This window comes from Meles meles, chromosome 4 (genome assembly GCF_922984935.1).
Source record: "Meles meles chromosome 4, mMelMel3.1 paternal haplotype, whole genome shotgun sequence".
NCBI classification, from domain to species: domain Eukaryota; kingdom Metazoa; phylum Chordata; class Mammalia; order Carnivora; family Mustelidae; genus Meles; species Meles meles.
This window is the reverse complement of record NC_060069.1, coordinates 63,448,196-63,469,635: the sequence shown is the minus strand read 5'-3', so window position 1 is coordinate 63,469,635 and position 21,440 is coordinate 63,448,196. Positions and strand designations below refer to the sequence as shown.

Genomic DNA, 21,440 nt, shown 5'->3' with positions numbered 1-21,440 from the left:
TCATCATTATTTGCTTTGTCAACCTTAAAAGTAAGCAGTCAATTATTTTATCAGCAAATGGTTTTTTTTTCTGGAATAGCAGAGGAATTGCAATACAGGACCTGCAAACTTTGGCAAACCGTAGGCAAGTTTGGAGATCAGTGGAGAGAACTGTTGCTTTACGGAGTTAAAGAAGAATGGGAGGGCTGCTTTGAATGAAAAGTCTGTTTATTGGAGGAAAGTGAGAGTTCAGTGGTGATGGGTTATTGTTGGCTGAGTTGTATTTTCTTACTTGCTAAGGTTGTTGCCCAACAGAGAGAAAATTTTCCTTTCTCCTGCTGGCGTAATAAAGTAAGCTTCTTTGATTTGGGAATGCAAGGTATGTCTCTTTCTGTTGGGATGTGTCATTGGCTGAGGGCAAGGTATGAGATCTCCCCCTTCTGATCTCCCCACTCCAATTTAAATGAGGTCTCCTTTATTTTATTTTACAGCTTATTTTAAGAAAACATGCTTCCCTTATTTTCACAGGTAAAAAGATGGCCTATCAGAAGGTGAATGCAGATCAAAGAGCACCAGGGCATTCACAGTACTTAGACAATGATGACCTTCAAGCCACTGCCCTTGACTTAGAGTGGGACATGGAAAAAGAACTGGAGGAGCCTGGTTTTGACCAGTTCCAACTAGATAGTGCTGAGAATCAGAACCTGGAGAATCCAGAGACTGCAGATCTCAATCTTGATTCCATTCAACCAGCAACTTCACCCAAAGGAAGGTTTCAGAGACTTCAAGAAGAGTCTGACTATGCTACCCGTTATACAAGATCTGCACCAAAGAGCAACCCCTGCAACTTTTGCCGCCTTTTAAAAGTACTTTGCACAGCCATCATTTTATTTATTTTGGGGATTTTGATAGGCTATTATGCACATAAAAAATGCCCTTCAAATGCTACATCTTCAGCAACGCTTGATCTTCAGTTATACCAAGAGATTCTCGAGACAATCCAAGCAGAAGATATTAAGAAGTCTTTCAGGTAAGTGGAGAAGAAATGGATGTTGGTGGGATGCATTTCCTGGGAAAGATATCTCACAGGGAGTATTGCATTTGTGATTTTGCCATGGTTTAAGATTAGTCCAGCAAGCTGAGCAACAAAGCTTACCAACACACCCTTCACAGAGAGGGTGCACATTTCAGATTTATGATACTATAATATGAATTTATGATGCTGTTTTATTAATTGATTATAAGAACCACAACTACTGTGGAGACTAAAATATTCCAGGCATTGCATATTATCCCTCTTAGGAAGCCCAGGTAGGCCAAATTGAGATGCAAAGACAGCTGGATATATGTGTAATAAAAACTAGGGCATTAGCCATATGATTGAAAATTTTAATGACATCAGAATGAAATAAACCTCTTTTATGGGCTGAAATAACTGTCTCTTATGGTTAAGAGCTAAGATAAACACAGATAGTATTTGGTTTCCTGCATCCTTGGGCTTCTCAGTGAGCACATTTTTTTTTTTTTTTTTTTAAACATTGGGTCCCATATATATCAGGCAGTTCTAAAAGTTCATTTGTCTCTCTAGGGTAAGTTTGTACATGACCTCTCTAGCCAGAATGTGTTGATTTTTAAGTTAAATGATGAGAAAATATTCTTTAACTGGCATTAATTCTGAGTTCTTGGAAAAGTTTTACTATTGCCATATGACTAGTGGGTAACTTGAAACTTTTGTTGAGTCGCAAAGGTTAACTTGAAACTTTGGTGAGTTGTTACATTTTTAATGAAATGAAGACTTGGAAAGAAGCTTTCCCATGTATTTTCCATATGTGCCAAGAAAGGACAGTCCTAAGTGAATCATGGACATAGAGGAGAGAGAGGGATACTGCTTCCCCAGGATAGTCTTCCTGTATTACATGCACTCATTACTGCCAAGATGTTGGCATATGTGCGTTTTTTAGAGATCTTCTAGGAAACATACCCACTGAAAATGTATCATTGAATCTATGTGCTGGAATGTCATGTGTACTGATGTTGGTGAGTTATTATTTTCTTCCTAAAGCTCACATCTGAATGACTAATGGCAGTTTGTTTGCTGTACCCTTTTGTGTCTGCTATTCATTGTTGCATAAACAGGTAATATGCAGATAAGACTTTCCATGATATTTCCCTATGTAAAATTGTTTATATAGAATTAAGCTGAGAGATATCCCATTATCTTATAATGAGTAATTGTAACAGTCATGATCTAACAGACAACAGAAAACTCTCTGAATATTTAAAGCAGAGGGCACTGAAAGGAGAGAAATTATTCCATCAAAGATAAAAATCTGAGAGGGCAGTCAGGACAGTGAGGCAGTCCAAAGAAAAGAAGCCATTACTAAGCCTAGGCTGAAGAGACAAAGGGACTGGGGTAACTTGGTGGAAGATGGAAATTTCTGTATACACAAATGCAGGGGGGTGAAGATGTAGCCTCAGCTACTGAAGGCAAAGAGAAAGTAAGAAGTACCACAGCTTCTCCATTTCTGCTGTACTACAGTATCCTACTGATTGTATCACCGGCTGACCCCAGCAGGGATACTGCTGACTCAGAGCCTGGGAAACTCTTTCTGAAGGAGTCAGCTCCCTGGAACAAGGGGAGGGGGAGAAGGGGTCCATATGCCTTTTGTGTACTAACTAGTCTATATATTTATTTTCTTTCTCTTGCTTTCTTTGCCTTTTTTTCCCCCAGCATTGCAGATAACTTTAAAAAACTGACTTATGTCCTTTTTGCAAACAGGTAGCTGATTCTAAAATTTTAAATATATAATTAAATAAAAATATTCATTATTTTTCTCAGAATAGAAGTTGCATGACAGTAAAGCATATTTTCTCCTCTTAAATTGAAAACCAACAAAATATATATATTTCAAAGCTAGCTACAAAAATATAACCACTCGCAATTATATTACCAGGCAGTGTTCAGTGGTTGGATACCTTCACAACTGCACTCCATCAGATAGCTGCATATTTTTCTTTATTGAGATAAGAGATTTTTCTTTAATCAATATTTTGGTACAAATATGTTTACAGTAACTTTCTCCAAATAGCATGTTCTCATCCCAAAACTACCTTTTCCCTAATAGTCATGCTAACAACATTCCTTATTACAAGTTCCTTCATTTGCTAAGTTACCTCAGCATTAACTCTGTATGTCACAGGTTCCTTCCTACTACTACTTTTCACCAATTTATGATCAGTTTTGAGATCTTATTGGCAGACTGTTTTTTGCGCATCAGTTGCTCTCTCTCTTTACTGGTTTTCCATCTCTGCCCAGGCTCAGAGACTATGTCAGTTCTTTCCAAACATCCAAAAATTGTGCAATATAAAAGATACTCTTTTTATAATAGATTATATTGCAGACTCTATGAGGGAATGAACCAAATTTGCTCAGCCCTGCAATAGATTCCTATTGTAGAGCAGACATTGAATAAGTATTCTTCTACGGGAAGAAATAAATGCCTGAATAAGTGAGAAATAGATCTGTATTTAATTGATCAATTATATTATATAATTTGAAAATCACTTGACTTAGCATTTGTATTTGTCATATTATTATATTCAAAACATTATTAATATAATACTACTTATATTATAAAAATATATTTATGTTATATATAGTTACTCAGAGGATATGCTCTTTTCTGATTTTAAAAAAAATGACAACTCATGTCAAAACCAAAAACTGTAAAACTGTTAAAGTACATTGTTGATGTCTCAGTTAAAGCTGAGGCTTGAAGACAATGGGTACTGTGTTTCTGATTAGGACCAGCATGCAGAACTTGGGGCTGGGGAGGGTAACATAATTCTCTGAGATGATCACCCGGTTTTAGCATATGAAAGGTTGAAGAAGCTAAGAAATAGAAAAGTGGATACAGAAGATTTTTCTTTTCTTTTCTTTATTTTTTTTTTAAATTTTTTTTGAGAGAGAGAGGCTATGGTGTTAAGTCCCAATTTCTTCTCAAGGAGGAAGCTTCAAGTCCAGTGAAAAAAGGGTTAAATATAACTACTTGGAAGAACTTGATAGCTGCCTCACACAGAGTGCCGGAGTCCTACCTAAGCAATCTAAGTAAAAAGATAGACTGGTTAGTTGCTGATAAAAGTACAAAAGAGGAGGTTTTGGGTGGCCCACGGCAAAGTTTGCTTCTATGGACTCTATCCAGGCAAACAGACAGACAGAAAATATGAATGTGAATGAAGAGGAGAGAGAGGATCACTAGGACTGTGCCCCCACCCGCCATTCATATGTTCTGATCCTGATTGTCAATATGATGGTATTAGGAGATGGGACCTCTGGGAGGTGTTTAGGTCATGAACATATATCTCTCACAAATAAGACTAGTGATCTTATAAAGGAGGCCCCACAGACCTCCCTAGTTCTTCTACCATGTCAGGACACAGTGAGGAGGTATTCTTTATGAACCAGGAGGAGGGAACTCACCAGCCACTAATCTGCTAGTGCTATGATCTTGGACTATCAGAAATGTTTATAAGCTAACCAGTCTGTGGTATTTTGTTACAGAAGCCCAAATGGACTAGGGGTTGGGGAGACGAGAGATGTGGAAGAGGGGGTATCTTACAGATATTTTCCAATAAAGCTTCCTGAATGGCTAAAAAGAACTTGTTAGGCAGAGCTAGAAGTATAGGGCTGTGGAATGAGTAAGTATTGGAGCTGGAGGAGAATGTATTACCCACATCAAAGGAAGGTGAGAAGTCCCCAGGAATGGGACAAATGGATCTCCAAAGAACCCACAAGCAGACACAAGAGGAAAGGCCAGCTGACAACTCCAGCTAGATTCAGAAGGTACCATGCCATACATGAGAGTATCTGTCAAGTGAGAACCCTTTGCTCCCTCTTTACCTACTCTCCCTTGCTTCAGCCCTGAAGTTATAGACACGCAGAGTAAAGAAGCTGACTGCTTTCCTTTCTTTGACTTCAGGGCTTCCACTTTAAAGATGGTCAAAAGTGGGAGAAAGTTCAAAATTCTGTATACTAAATGACAATGAACATTTTAATTACCCACTAGAGGAACTCAAGTCACATTATAGTCACCAGGATTAATGGAGTTTGTTTTGTTTTATTCTAGGAATAAGAAAAAAACTAGCCCCAATGAATAAATGTAAATGGAAGAGAAGAAAAGTACTTTATGATTCCATTCCCTGAGTTAAAAGTTGTCTAATGTAGAGGATACACATGGGCTATTTTTATGTTCAGTATTATAGAAAAGTACATATTTGAATGATTCATTGATAGACATATTGACTGTATATCCTAATTTAAGAACCTAATTATCCCATAATAAAGCCCAAATAATACACTAACTTAAGCCAAGGACTTGGTATATTGGTCAAATAAAAGAAAACCAATCAGTTTAGTTACACTTGATCCTGTTTGTAGACATGCTCAAGGAATATGAAGACCATGTTAGTGCATGTGTAAATGTATGTGCGTATATATTAATCTTCTGATTCTCTCAGTCCCTTCTGCCTATGTGTAACTTGTTGCTATTTGAAAAAACACCTGGGTGCCTGAGTGGCTCAGTTGGCTGAGTAATTGCCTTTGGCTCAGGTCATGATCCTGGAGCCCCAAGATTGAGTCCTGCATTGGGCTCCCTGCTCAGCAGGGAGTCTGCTTCTCTCTCTGACCCTCCCCACCACCATGCTCTCTCTCTCATTCTCTCTGTCTCAAATAAATAAATAAAATCTTAAAAAAAAAAGAAAAAAATACCTTAACTTTTTACATTATTGGTTTATCTCTTCCACAGAGCTTCTGTGTAAGCGAAAGGCTGTATTCAGATATATAGCAGATACATTCTGATGAGTCAGACTCAAAATAGGCTGTTGAAAGTCATTTCATTCTATGCTTTTGGTGTGTTGGAACAGTAACCACTTGGATGATGCCAGTTTATTGTAAGCATCAAAAGAGAAGGCTAGGCCCATCCAATAATCTGTGAATAGGAATTATTCACTTGATCAGGCCTTATTAATATAGACTCAGGATCCAGTCCGTTCCAGGGACCTCAATAGCCATACTCCTCTGATTTTCACTGAAGTGTTGAAGCACCAAAGTAACTTAGCTCCATTTCCATCTTTACCACTTTTTGTTTGCCTTACTTTTTTTTCCTTCTCCCAGCACCAGCCGCTCTATCCCCCAGTGTATGATTCTACTGTTCCTATTCCCCAGAATGAAATTTTATTTTGAGGACCAAAGGCATCTGTAGCCCTGCGTCCAGTGTTTATCCTTGGTCTACTCAGCTTTGGCCAGCTGAGATGCTGGTCACCTTGTATAAAACACATTAACCTAGAGCTGTTGAGAGAGAACTTTAACTCAGAAGAAGCTTCAATGTGGCAGGTCTAATGTTTTATGTATATTATATAATGAACTCACTGAGCCTTTATCACATATTTGTCATACATATTGTTGAATGAATGATCTCTCTGTGTGTGTATGTGTTAAAGATCATAAGCACATTGCTGAATAAGGTATGTTAACTTCAAACTTTAGTTACCAAATATAATACTATAATAATAAAATATTTGAAATGGATGAACTAATGAAGTTCAGTATATTTTTGAATGCAGGAATGTGTTGACTTTTGACAGCTATAGAAGCTGTGAAATGGTGAGAAAGAAAACATGTGCTGTATCTTAATTATGGCTAACATGGCATTTTTTTTTGTTCTTTTTTAAATGGAAAGAATATTGTTGTTTTTCTTACTTACAAGTAAAATTTGTAGAGAAAATTAGAATTAATAAAAAGCCACCCATATTCCTGTCCCCTCTTTCATCATTTTCTTTCTTTTCCAATCAATAACCAAAATTATATTATAACACATATATGCCTTTCGTATCTGCTTTAGAATTTTTTTAACCTACAATATATTTAGAACCATTTTTAATGCCAATAAAATAGATTTAAATCATTAAATCATTAAAATGCTGCTGGTATTCTATTATACAGATGTCATAAATTTATTGAACCTGTTTCTTATAAATGAATATTTAGGTTGCTTTTACAAACATTCTTTTTTTTAAATTAAATTAAATTAAATTTTCAGTGTTGCAAAATTCATTAGTGTATGTACCACACCCAATGCTCCATGCAATACGTGCCCTCCATAATATCCACCACCAGGCTTACCCCCCCCCACCCCCACCACTCCAAAACCCTCAGTTTGTTTCTCAGAGTCCACAGTCTCTCATGGTTTGTCTCCCCCCTCCAATTTCCCCCAACTCACTTCTCCTTTCCATCTCCCAATGTCCTCCGTGATATTCCTTATGCTCCACAAGTAAGTGAAACCATATGATAATTGACTCTTTCTGCCTGACTTATTTCACTCAGCATAATCTTGTACATATGTCTTTACTTCTTTCATTATTCTTTTCTGATAGATTTCTGGAAACAAATCACAGATTCAGGGACTTTAAATTTGTTTAGTTATTGGCTTTGTCTTGCCAAATTTCTTTTCAGAGCTGCCAAGCATCTAATCCTTTATTTGTTTTGATAGGCCAAAAATAAAGTTGACAAACTTTTTATATCTTAACTGACCATTTGCATTTCTTTTTGCATGTATGAACTACATTTTTAAGAATTTCCCCCATGGTCTTTATAGGTTCTTTCCATGGCCTTTCCAAGTTGAGAAACTTAAAATATTATAAGAGTAAAATAGTCTATTACTTTATGTGTGGTACCCCATCTTTATGGATTTTATTTAGTAGACACATTCATTAACAAAATAAAGTGAACAATAAGCTGTCCAGTTTTATCTATTTTTAAATGTCTGCATTATCTGGATGAGGCAGTATTTTTCATCACTGTCTGGGTTGGTACAAGCAATTAACCATGAATTAAGTTATGCTGTGAAATGATCTTCGCAAACATAACGAAAACACCACATTTTTTTTTTTTAGTTGGTAATGAACTCTTAAAAGTGTAGGAAATGTAAATTTTCTTCAGCCATATCTTGATGAACAAGACCTTGTCTGAAAACCTAGGTAGCATTCAATATCGTTTCATATACTTTACATTTTGTTAATTACTTGATATACTAAATCGAAATGGATTCTCAAATCTAGTTTTCTCTTTTTCTGAAATGTACTTTTAAAATTTATCTATTGCTTTGCTGCTTCTCCTCCTCCTCCTCCCCCACTTTTTTTTTCTTCTTTCGCCTCTTCCTGCTTATTCAGTGCCTTTTGGCGACAATAGTATATTTAGTTAGTAATACATGTAATTTGAGTGATATCTTTCATAGTACCAATTAAACTTTGCCATCCACATTATTTGGTTATGTTACCTGGCTTTAATGACATTGAACTAAAGGAGTAGTGAGTTTGCTGCACACATACTGCTATTTTCTGTTATATGCCCCTTCTGTGCCTATGATAGTCATAATCCTCTTTTTCCTTGGATTTGCCTCAGAGTCCTCCTCAAACCAACATTCTGGGAAGCCTGTATTAATTGATCAGAGGCTCATATGAAGATTTGCCATTCTTGTCCTATGTTATCCCTATACTGGATCACATCATAAGAATTAGTTCATTTAAATTATATGAATGAATTTCTCCTGGAAAGGGAAAGTTCATACTCTTTTCAGGCCAGCTAAGTGCAGCAAGAACCCTAGGCTTATAGCTACCCTACACTTCTAAGGAGTCTAAAATTTTAGCCTACTTGTTAGCATCCACTGTATTCTGATGATGCCTTCTTATTCTAAGCTGATCACCTGAAAGGAGAAAAAAACCTCTGTTCAAGATATCTAGAAATGAAATCCATTATTCTCTCTTCCACCTAAATTGTTGTCCACCTACCTTCACTTACCATCCTTTGACCTAAGAGAGTAAACAGTAGTGCTGCTTCTCTGTCCCATTCTTTTAACCCAGAGACCAGGTTTGTTTACTTTTTATAATATCATTGTCTCGCCTGTGCTCATAGTGTGTCTTCATTTTGTCCTCCTTCCCTTTCCACATCTATCACCCGTGATTTATCTCTTCCTTTGGTTTAAGAGTGCCGTAGTCCCTTTATCAAAGAATATATGATTGATCTGGTTTCCTGTTCAACAAAGCTTACAGCTACACATTCTCTTCAGTCTCAAATGAAGGAGGCAATGTAGTCCTTGCCTAAAGAAAAGCTGTCTGTGGAGTTCATGGAGGCCCACAGACCGTTCATGGTTTTCAGAGCATTAGGAAGACCCCTTCAGGGGTTCCCTCCTGGGTGGCTCAGTCATTAAGTGTCTGCCTTCGGCTCAGGTCATGATCCCAGGATCCTGGGATCGAGCCCCCCAGCGGGCTCACTGTTTCACAGGAAGCTTGCTTCTCCCTCTTCCACTCCCCCTGCTTGTGTTCGCTCTCTTGCTGTGTCTTTCTGTCAAAAAGATAAATAAAATCTTTAAAAAAATACTTCTTTAAATTCATGATTTTTCTTTCTTCTGGTGCTATGGGACTTTCTCTTCTGCTGCTTTGCTTTTGTACGAATGTAAGGCTTGATGATGGTGATGCAGTCAGCAAGTGTTCTTCTCTAGTCTCCAGATGTACTTTCCAGCCATCTGTCTGTCCTTCTCTGTTGTGTATTCTTTTTTTGGTCTCTGTCTTCCCTACCTTTTTTATTTTTTTGTTCCTCTTCAATTTCAGTATTAGAGAGAATGAGAGCAGGAAGATTGGGAGAAATGAAAAAGGCAATATAGAAACTGGCACTTTAATTGGAGAAAAACATGTACATGTGTAACAAAGGTGCAAGCAATTCAATTTATGCAAATAGTAACAGAATGAATTTAACAGTAATAGAGTGACAGTTCCTAAAGGAAGTAATTAGCTATTCTATCATTGATCTCTCCAGATAACAAATGTACATTGTCTTAAATATATTCCAAAAAAGAATACATAGTATAAGATTTACTTAATTATGCATAGTATTTTATTGCTCTGGAGTTTGGATAAAGGAATTGCTTCTCTCAGAGCTGCTCAGTGTTACCCTGAATGACATTTATTCTCTTAACGGACTGGATGAACAGACCAATGAAAGCTATGCTCTTCACATTCTTTGGGCATTTGACCAGAGCAAGAGCAGCATGCCCCATAGGATGAGTCAGGATTATTGACAGTGGCTTTTGTTTGCAGTGACCTTATCAATCCTGACCTGTTCAAATACCAGGCATCCTTCCAGGTCTGGCTCATGTTCGTTTCAATCTCCTACCAGTTGAATTCTCTCTCTCCTAGTAACTTGCAGAGTTTCTTTTTTTTTTTTTTTTTTTCCTTTTTGTTTGCATGAATCACTTCTGCTTTGCAGTGGAGAAAGAACTATATAAGTCTGGCACAGTACTTGAGTCATAGCATGCAAATACTCAGTAAATCTTTACTGTGGAGAGAATGAAGCCAGAGTATCTAGACCTTCTTGATAAAGCCTTCACTTGCATGTGGTTTCTTTTCTTTTCTCCCTCACTCTCTTTTTTTGTGTGTGTGTTTCTGGTTATGGATCTATATTACTAGAATTTGAAATTAAAATCATATCTGTGACTTTAGATATATAATGTAATGTGTATATATATTATGTATTATAATATAGTATGACATATACACACACACAAATGACTTTGCTTTCTAAGCATATTTTATCTACATTGTCATAGTCTGTGCTAATTTTTTTTTTTTATTGTGATGATAGGGGATTTTCTTTTCCCTTATGTAAACATATGCTGAATAGCTACTATATTGCAGGCACTGGGCCAGTCAATTTACATTTTTTAATGATATTCTATTTAATGTAGAGAATATTCTTTGCCATCAAGAAGAAGTGAAAGTAAAAATTTCACAAAAAGGTAATTTCTGTGAGTGCAGGTTTTATGGTGGTACAAAGTAGATCCCCTTACAAGTCTTTTTATGCTCTGCTAAGAAGAGGTTGTCTTAGTCTAGGTCCAGTTCTGCCAGAAGATTTGCTTTCTTCCTGCTTTGCTGCTTTCTTGCCCTCTCTGTCCCGTCCCTCCTCCCTCCCCATTACTTGCCCCACTTTCCCTTCCAGGCACACACTTTTTTTTTTTTTTTAAATCCTCAAAGATACATACTAAGATTGGGTTACTTAACTTTCTAGTAAACACATGTCCTTTTCTTAGCCTTTTTTCCTGAATCTCCTGAATCTATCTGATATAAAACATCAGAACTACGTTAAATTGTTAAGAATCAAAATGCTGATATTTTAGTTTTTCAAATTTGACTTCTGTTGTATTCTTAGTAGGAGAAATATATTTTACATAATGAAAAGACTCTTTTGCAGTGAATATGTTCTATGGTCAATGAAATATTTCCATCAAATATATCAAGGTGATCTGTGCTTACTGACTGCCTACCCTGAAAATGGTTTAACCTTAAGATTTGTCACATATTTCTTCAATCTTTCCTGCATCGACTATAAATGCTTTTTCATCTGTTCACTTCTTGATCTTATTCATTCCAAAAAAGGAACAAGATCAGTCAGATGTAGTACAAGGGAAAAACAAACCTTTTTCTCTGAGGATAAAGTATGTCAGTTTCCTGTGGATTCACTTGACTTCCCGACACTCTAGTGGCAGAAAAGTTGGTAATGATCACATTTAGAAGAGTGAAGTATAAGTTAAACACAGAAGGGCCGGGAACTGATTACATACTTCTCTCTTTCATGTTCCTTTTTAATGTCAATGAAATCAAGATTCAAATGGCAGACATGGCCCTTTGAGATATGCAATTTGAAAATCTCAATCCGTGCTTTAGAAATTAAGCAAAATGTTCAAAAATTGTAGATAAAAGTATCAATTCTATAATCTCATCAGGGTGGTTACAGGGGAAATTTAAATGAAAATATATGTGAAAATAGATGATATGCATATTTACCAAATCAAATTAAGTACTTTATTACAGTCACTTAAAAATTTTTCAAATAGATGTTTCTAGGTGATAGGAAAGAAAGTTGTCTAGCAATACACATACTGAAAAAGGATAATGAAAACTTCTTCCTCATTGCTTCTATCCTGAGAAACCATCACAGAATGGATAGATGAGTTTATTTTTCAAATTTTAAATGGTTATAACCACAATGTAATTGTTAATTTTATGTGTCAGTGTGTCTAGGCCACAGTGCACAGATGTTTGATCAAACATTATTCTAGATATTTCTACAGGTTTTTTGTTGGTTTTTTTTTTTTTTTTTTAAGATTTTATTTACTTGTCAGAGAGAGAGAGAGAGCACATGCAGGGGGAGCTGCAGGCAGAGGGAGAAGCAGGCTCCCCATTAAGCAGGGAGCCTGATGCAGAGCTCCATCCCATGACACTGGGATCAGGACCTGACCCAAAGGCAGGCATTTAAGTGACTGAGCCACCCAGGCTTCCCTGCAAAAGGCTATTTTTTAAATGAAATTAACATTTAAATCAGTAGACTTTAAGTAGAGCAGATTACCTTCATTATTATAATTAATGGGTGAGTCTCATCCAATCAGTTGAAGGTCTTAATAGAAAAAGACAAGAGGTTTCAGCAAGAGGAGGGAATTCTACTAGCAAATTGCCTTTGAACTTGAATTGCAGCTCTTCTCTGGGACTCCAGCATTCTGGTCTGCCCCATGAATTTTGGATTTCTCAAGTGTCTACAGTTGTATAAGCCAGTTCCTTAAAATATCTCTCTCTCTGTATGTATGTATGTACGTCTTGTTGGTTTTGTTTCTCTGGAGAATCCTAAGTAGTAGTAATACAGATTTAGGGAGCTTAAATAAACCAATACAATTTGGCTGTTTTGTTTTGTTTTTCCATAGAATAATTTAGTTAGCCTTTAGGGTTAAACTGAACAATTTGGAAAATTGGTACTGGTATGAAAAAAAAATAGTGCCTATCATTACCTTTATTTCATTAATAAATTTCAGATCTTATTTTTAATGTAATAAATACTGTTAAACTTATGGAAGGATAAAAGCTGAAATTATATTCTATATGTATAACAGGCATTTCAAATATTTTATTAAAGATTTTAATTTTATCCGGTTTGTGGCATCAAAAATGCAGTCAAGGGCGCCTGGGTGGCTCAGTGGATTAAGCCACTGCCTTCGGCTCAGGTCATGATCTCAGGGTCCTGGGATCGAGTCCCGCATCGGGCTCTCTGCTCAGCAGGGAGCCTGCTTCCCTCTCTCTGCCTGCCTCTCTATCTACTTGTGATCTCTGTCTGTCAAATAAATAAATAAAATCTTTAAAAAAAAAAAATGCAGTCAACTCGCCTAGCAAAAATGCACTTTCCAAATTTCATAAAGTGTCATTCTTATCTGGGGGGAAAAAAAGGCATTCAACTTCCCTTCCCTTTCATTATAACTGGAGCAAATATATTAAATTTTATATGCCTGATTTGGGAAATCAGTTTCTGTCTTCAATAACTGATTGTGTGTTATAGCTGGGTCTTTTACAAATGAAGTGCACTTCTATTGCTTAAAAATTGCTTTCCTATGCAACATGATGTAGTAATGAATTAAATCCAAATGAGCCTTATATTCACAATGTCATAATATGTAACTTGTCCCCTGTGGAACTTTTTTATTATCTAATACAAGACAAGCTAATGTCTTCCCCTCATGGCTCACTTCTCAGAAGGCTATGCAGCTTTCAGTATTAGAAATAAAGAAAGAAACTATGATTTGAGATCAAATTACCTTTTTATAAACTCTCTAAATCACAGAGAGCACCTTAACATGTCCCAAAATATGCAAATCAAATTCTGATAGAACAAAAAACAAAAGGAGTAGTTCCAATTCTATGGAGTACATTTCTATCTGTGAGAGAAAAATGAAACTGAACATTTTTCTTTGAACAGAACTGTGTGCAGGTGGTTTTTACCTTCAATAAAAATAAAATAAGTGTGGGCGTTTTCTCTCTCTTTCTTCACTTGGTTTCATCATATTAACTATTCTGTAGGGAACAACTTGTAAGATCAGCTTGTACCAATATTGTAGTTCAAGCTGCTACATAGATTCAAAAGCTCTAATTTATTAGCCTGATAATTTTTGTAATTCGACGCAATGTCAGATATTCCCTTATTACAGCTGCCTTAGGTGTGTCTCAGTGGCATACTGGAATTTGACTGAGTATTTCAAAATGTATCTTACTATTTCATATGGGCAAAAAGCAGAGGGAGAAAAATGTTTATTTTAGTCCAGTGGGACAGCCAAGATAAATTTTATCAGGTTTTCATAGGCTGCTACTTTTTGTGGTTTAGTGCGTCTTTTGTTTTGTTTTGTTTTGTTTTGTTTCTCTTGGTTGAGACCCTAGCCAACTTTTTCTGCATCTTGCTCTGTGAACCTTCTCTGGATCTGAATCAGTTGCTGCCGGCATAACACATGGTCAAGATGGAAGCCTTCCTTTCTTATTTTAAGTAGAGAAACTACATTTCTATAAGATGGCTCTCTCCTGGTTTTAATTGTTGAATTACATTTTAGTCAAATAATTAAAATCGTACATGATGATAAGCACATTCTATAGAAAATTATTAGAGAGTTAAGGGCAATATCAAAACCGTGTACTGTGGGGCGCCTGGGTGGCTCAGTGGGTTAAGCCTCTGCCTTCGGCTCAGGTCATGATCCCAGGTCCCAGGGTCCTGGGATTGAGCCCTGCATCTGGCTCTCTGCTCGGCAGGGAGCCTGCTTCCCCCTCTCTCTGCCTGCCTCTCTGCCTACTTGTGATCTCTGTCTGTCAAATAAATAAATAAAATCTTAAAAAAAAAATAATAAACCGTGTACTGTTACATGGAAAAGAGACATCTCAACTTTCTAAACTGAAGGGTTTGTATTGTTCTTAATCAAATTTATATTCCATTTTAAAAATACTGCCTTAGCCTACAATCACAAGACTTAGTCATGGTGCCTTTTACCATGTAAACTATAGTGACACAAACCTACGTATGTAGTTAAGTAGATAGGGAGGGAGGGAGGGAGAGAGAGATTGACTTTAACTTGCAATGACTAGTTCAGTTTCCAATGGACATTTACTGGTTTCCTGAAGGATTGATTAATCCCTCTGCACCTCTAGCCCAGGCTGCCTATGGAACTGAAGCCTTGCTTAGCTGTTTGGCAGAGCCTGCCCCTTCTCCATGCTCTGAGGACTGCCACAGAGCTCCTCTTCCTACTAATTTATGCGCTTTTTGCTGCTTCCTTGGCAAACAACAACCAAAACAAACACACACATACACACAAAGGGAGTCTTAAACAAAAAGAAACAAACCCCCTTCTTAGGAGTGAGTTCAGCAGGAAGCAACAGGTGGGAGGGGATGGTGAGCTTTGCCCATTCTTGAATTTCTGTTCATTTACAGTATTCAACATGGAATTTAACTTGCAAGTAAGCAACCCTGTGCTTCATGGCTGCTTCATTTTGAAATTATTGAGTATTGAATCACTTACTTAAAGCTCTGCTTACTTTTCAAAATAACCTCATTCCTGAAGATTGCCTTGTATCTCCTAGTTTGTTTTTTCTTGTTTGTTTTTGTTGTTGGTTTCATAAATTTCATATTACACACAGAACTGGTATGGTATAAGTAGTAAGAGAAACATCTTTCGTAAAACTCAGTCTGAAATAACCATTCTAGGGATGATATGTTAATCTTGGACTCTTGTGTTCTTAGTTCTTGTTTAAACAGTGGCAATCTTTTGAAAGAGTTACAGTTTGCTAATTATATGCAATTATGGTCTGACACCCAGTGGTGCATGTTAACTTTTTTAAAAGACTGCAGGCAGTATCAGTGAGGAGAGCTGCTTTACATATTTGAAAGTTAAATAAAAATATCCAGATTTTTTTAAAAAACATCTACTTATAGTGCCATTTCATTCTGTTAATGGATAGGGACATAAGACTGGAAGGTGCTCTGCAGTAGCCAGTAGCCTTTTTCAGTTACCCTTTTGACAGGAAATGTGGAGAAGTTGAGACCACAGGATTTGAGGAGGCTTAAGGCAGGGGTTCTAAGAAAGTAGTACCTGTTTGGCAATCACAATGGTAGAGAAGATAGTGAGTGCTGCCGGTGATTCCAGAAATTACTTTTTTTTATCCCCCACCCCCCACCCCCAGTGCTGGGAATAGGGAAAAATTGAGTGACAGAAAATACTGATAATAAGCATTGCTACTATGATCTGTAAGCAGGGAAAAGAAATTGGGCATTGTGAGAAATGTCACTTGGAAAATAATTTGCTGATTGGCTGGAGAAAAAAAAAAAGCTGTGAAAATGACCTAGGATAATTAAAAAAAAAAATAGGAAAGCTAGACAATAGTTTGGGGTTGAGAGAAATAAGATGACAATCAAAATGAATTGTTTTCTTTCTGCCTGGTGATTTAAGAGAGGGCTTCTGGATTGGAAACCTGGGTTAGAAAGTAATCAATAAAGGCAGTACTACTGTGAGAATCTAGTCTAGAAAATTCTTATAAGGGAAGAAAAGGTGCTACAGCATAAGCTAATGGGAGAAGGAGTCAACGATAGTCCATGGAGAAATGGCAATGTAGCTGTTCAGATCTGAGAGGTCTTTTTCCCATATTTTGTGAAGGCTGTGTTCAAGCCCTGGGGAAAAGGGCATGATTTGCTGGGTAATATTGATCCAGCCAGAATCCAAATCTTGGAAGCAAAGTAAACACGTGGAGATGAATCCAGAGAGAGCTGCAAAACTTAGCAGAAAACCAAGCACACTCTAGGTCTCACCTGACCTTGCAAAGGTCCCCAGGACTTTCCAGAACCTAGACCTAAACTGCATACTCAGTGTTTGATATAGAGCTCACATGGTAGTTTTCTGTGGATTAAACTATTTAATACAGTTCGGTCATAGGAGTGTTTATGTCTAGTGCTTCTGAAACACACACCCCCCTCCACAGTGCAGGAAAATAGGAATTTGCCCCTAAAGCTATTGTTGACATCAACCTCAACTCAGGTACTCTGCTCGTTATCTAGGTATCACCCTATGATTCCTTTTTCCGCAGCTGCAAGGGTAAGTTTGAGAAAATTAAATAATAAAGACGTGGTTTCTGACTGCTCTTGAATTGGTTTCATCCTGAAGCTGTCCTCACCCCTCCTCTGTGGTTCACAAATCACTTTAGCACAGGTGACTTCCTGCAACACTGGAAGCTTTTTCTAGACAATTGGGGAAACATAAATTAGCATCATTCCACACATACCACTATTACCTGCAGGGCCAATACTGCATTTCTTTAATGGGCGCATCTTGTTCTTTTTAAGATTTAAGTCAAGGGAATTTATATCACAGCAACTCAAACAAATTTGAGACGGCGTGAAATCAGTCTGGTTAGAATCAAATCCCTGCTCCACTCCATCCAGCTGTATGATCCTGAACAATTTCTTCAGCTTATGATGACACAGTTTCCTCATTTATAAAATGTAGGTAATAATAGTCTGATCTTCATATAAAGGCATAAAAAGTACTTAGAACATAGCATGTAAGAAATATTATCTGTTATTTATTATTGTGACTGTTATTTTTATTAGTGAAAGGTCTTTAACCATCCCCCAGTGGCAGTTCCTCACTGATCACCCTCCTTCATAGGCTGCTTTCTTGGAATGTGGCCCAGCCCAGGTCTGTTCCCTTTCTCCCCTGTCTTCCTCTCTCTATTCCCCCAAGTTCATGTTGCTACTTTTTTTTTTTCTGGTTGTCTTCCAGGGGATGGCTTTAGTCCTGCTTTCCATATTTTCCTTGTTTTTTTTTTTTTTAATATTTTATTTATTTATTTGACAGAGAGAGATCACAAGCAGGCAGGGAGACAGGCAGAGAGAGGGGGAAGCAGGCTCCCTGCCAAACAGAGACCCAATGCGGGGCTCAATCCCAGGACCCTGAGATCATGACCTGAGCTGAAGGCAGAGGCTTAACCCACTGAGCCATCCAGGTGCCCCTAAGTATTTTCCTAAAAAAGTTCTCTCTCTGAGAATTTTGATGTCAGCCAAAATAATACTTATTTTTTGTACCAAATGCACAATCATATCTATAAAGCAAATTTTTGCACTTTACAAATACATTTAATTATCTTAGGTCTCCGTTCATACTGAGGAAAAATTAAATCTCCTTAGTGAAAGTTACACTCCTTTATTTTGACACAATACAGCAGGAAACCGATAAGAAGCAGAAGTCCATTCTCATTTTTTTTAAGGTTTTATTTATTTGTTTGTCAGAGAGAAAGATAGAACACGAGCTCACAAGCAGAAAGAGCTGCAGGAAGAGGGAAAGCAGGCTCCCACTGACCAAGGAGCCCAGTGGGAGACTCAGTCCCAGGATCCTGGGATCATGACCTGAGCCAAAGGGAAGCCCTTAATTGACTAAGCCACCCAGGCATTCCAGAAGTCCCTTCTTAAATTGTACTGTAAAGCCTTGAGAAGTAAGTTAGGAGAATTCAGTAGAAGTCTTTGGAGCACAGTGGATGGTTAGAAGTTAGTTCTGAAACAATAAGAAATCATCAGTAGGTTTTGGGTGGGAGAATTATAAGACCAGATGTGCCTTCTGAGAAGATAACTCTCTGAAGGATAGATTAGAGACATGGAGAGACTGAAAACAGGAAGGGCAGTGCAGAGATGGTGTGAAGTCACAGCTGTGACTTTCACAGGAGGCATTTACTGCCGTCAGGTGAGCAGTCAGTGACATGTGAGTCGGCGGAACATTAGTGGAGAAGTGCACACACAAAGACAAATGCCGAAACAAGGGGCATAATATACAAAACTGATTTTGTATCTACTTTCCAGTTTTGATTAAAATTCACAGGCTTTGGGACTACATTTGGGTATCAGTTCTTCTTGCCTAGAATCTATTAATATCTGTGGAAAGTCTGAGATTTTACTGAGCTACCAAGCTAACAAGTTAGTCTGTCATAATTTCACGGACACTTGCAGAGTGCCCTGAATCAAAGATGGAAGATAGTTTATTACAGCATAGCAAGCAATGTAAACGTTGTGTTTGCATGAATTCTTTGAGCCCCACTTCCCAGAGGGTGATGAAAAGAGGGTGATTTGACACCTGAACATGTAGTAGTCATGTTACAGAAGAAGAACTCTGAACTTAGGGATTCTTGATCTTTTTTTTCCCCTAAGATTTATTTACTCTTTTGAGGGGTGGGGGGCAGAGGGGGAGGGAGAGAGAGTCTTAAGCAGATTCCACGCTGAGTGTGAAGCTCACGTGAGGCTCGATCTTACAACCCTGAGATCTTGACCTGAGCCGAAACCAAGAGTCAGCCTTAACTGATTGTGCCACCCAGGTGCTCCAGGATCCTAAATCCTTTATACTGGACCGTAACCGTTCTCAAGGGAGACAATATATTCATTTTTTTCTCCAGGTCTATAAACAAGCTTGACCTTTTCTATGGAGGGGATACTATCTATATCTTCCAAGGCTGTGTACTACATGCATATCCTTGGAAAGATTGTTTTGAGCAAAGCCAGTCTCATGGGATGTGCAGAAATATGAGAGAACATCTCATGTAGTGTCAAGTTTCATCTTTGGCTCAGGTTTGTCAGGACTTAGTAAATTACTTCAATATATTAAATACCTGCTTCCCACGATAGGTAGGTAGTAGAAGTGGAGTCCTCAGAAGAATGCAGTATAATATCTGCTTTCAAAGAGCTTAAAATCTTCTTGAGGGATAAAGAGAATAATATGTCCCAATTGTAGAAATCGACTATTATCACTGTAGTAATACACAGACAAAAGTGCCATCAGGAGAAAGAGAATTCTCGTTATAGGAAATTAAATCACATGGGTGTGACAGTCGTGCTTTTCAACACTTGAATTTAGCCTTATAGCAAAAATAAACTCCGGTAAGTCAAAACAAACCCGAGGAAAATACGAATACTAATAATATGAAATAGGATTTTGACATAGAGTATTCTCTTTAGTCTATGGGCTACATATTATTAGGCCGACGTGAAAGTAATGGATTTCTTTTTCATTGTCCTCGATTCGTATCTAGTTTCTAAATGTGTACTAACCATATAAGTGCCACACCTTTACTTAGAGTTATTTCAGGCCTTGAAAAACTGGCTGTGCTTTATGATATTCTGATGAGGCATTACTAGTCACCGGGTGGTAATTAAAAACAAGAAAGTGGAGTGTTAGAACTAAAATAGACATTCTGGGTTGCACTCTAAATCCCAAACCCCCTAGCCATGGTTGGAATGTCACAGTAATGCAATGGAATTTAGATATCCTTAGAATGAAAAGTTATGTCTAAAATTTGAAAAGACTGGGATGTTACTCATTATGTAGTGTTTGTTTTCTGGGGCAGGAGACCGATTATAATATGGAAGCAATGAGAAAATCTCTAAGGTAACATGCCCTGGCTACAGTAGTTAATTGCAGCCCACTCAAATCAGGAAACTTCTCATAGCTGTGCTTCCTTTTTAACAGTTCATAGGTTTAACTGATCTATGTCCCTTCCCAAGTTTTATGGTAAACTAAAATGGATTTTTGAAACTCAAGCTTCTATAAATGTGATATTAAATGAAAAATGAAGATGTTTGTTTAAAACATATTGACTAAATATAAAATCTATTTCTGTCAAATTACTTAGATATTCACTATATCTGTTACATATTAGAATTACATTTTTCAGAAAGAAATACCTATTTCTCCATTAGTTTTTACAAATAACACTGACACCTACATACAGTTTGAGCTCTTAACAAGACCATTGGTCTCTCAGAGTCCTAGCAAAGTATAAACAAAAATTGTGTGTGTGTGTGTTTGCCATATTGACGCCAGAATCTCTTTAAGGCATGTGGTGATTAGCACATGAACTTAGCTTTACTTTTATTTGTTTAAATAAAAGATACTAACAAGACATTTTCACAAGTTATATATAAGACTGATATATATGTATGTGTGTGTGTGTGTGTGTGTATATATATATATATAAAAGACTCTGCACATGTGCAAATAACAGATAACATACTTGTCCGAATAATGCTTTTATACAAAATCTACAAGGCTAATGTTAGCATAAAAGAGATTACTTTTAGTCAGTAAATGAAAGTTTCTTCTGTATTTCGATCATTAAAAATGATCCACTTAGAAAGTATTTGCTAGGTATATGGGTTGTGAGAATCTCAAGCTTTCTCAAGTGAGAGAGGAATCTCAAGGAATCTCAAGTGAGAGAAAGATAGTAGAATATTACTGCTTTGATACTTGTTTATTTTGCTTCTCCCACATCAGATTTAAGAATTTCAACATTCTGAATAGCTTAAAATGTTCTCCCAGATTTCATCAGTGGGTATAGAGAGATCACAGAACTAAAATTAATTGCCTGCTTTGTGTATCAGTAATGAATTAAGGTGAAGGGGATTAAGAGGTACAAACTTCCAGTTATAAAATAAATCACAGGGATGAAAACTACAGCATAGGGAATATAGTCAATAACATTGTAATAGTGTGGTATGGTGACAGATGGTAACTACACATTTTGTA

At 37.1% G+C, this 21,440-nt stretch overlaps 1 protein-coding gene across 3 annotated transcripts in view; it reads left to right on the top strand.

Annotated features, from left to right (window-relative positions):
* The window catches only part of NAALADL2 (N-acetylated alpha-linked acidic dipeptidase like 2), a 1,427,879-nt gene that overhangs the window by 701,870 nt on the left and 704,569 nt on the right, over positions 1-21,440 (top strand). For all 3 annotated transcript variants that reach the window (XM_046003219.1, XM_046003220.1, XM_046003218.1), the window contains one exon: positions 508-1,009. In XM_046003219.1, coding sequence (XP_045859175.1) covers positions 516-1,009 — 494 coding nt within the window. In that variant the 5' untranslated portion in view covers positions 508-515. The remainder of the gene's footprint in view (positions 1-507; positions 1,010-21,440) is intronic.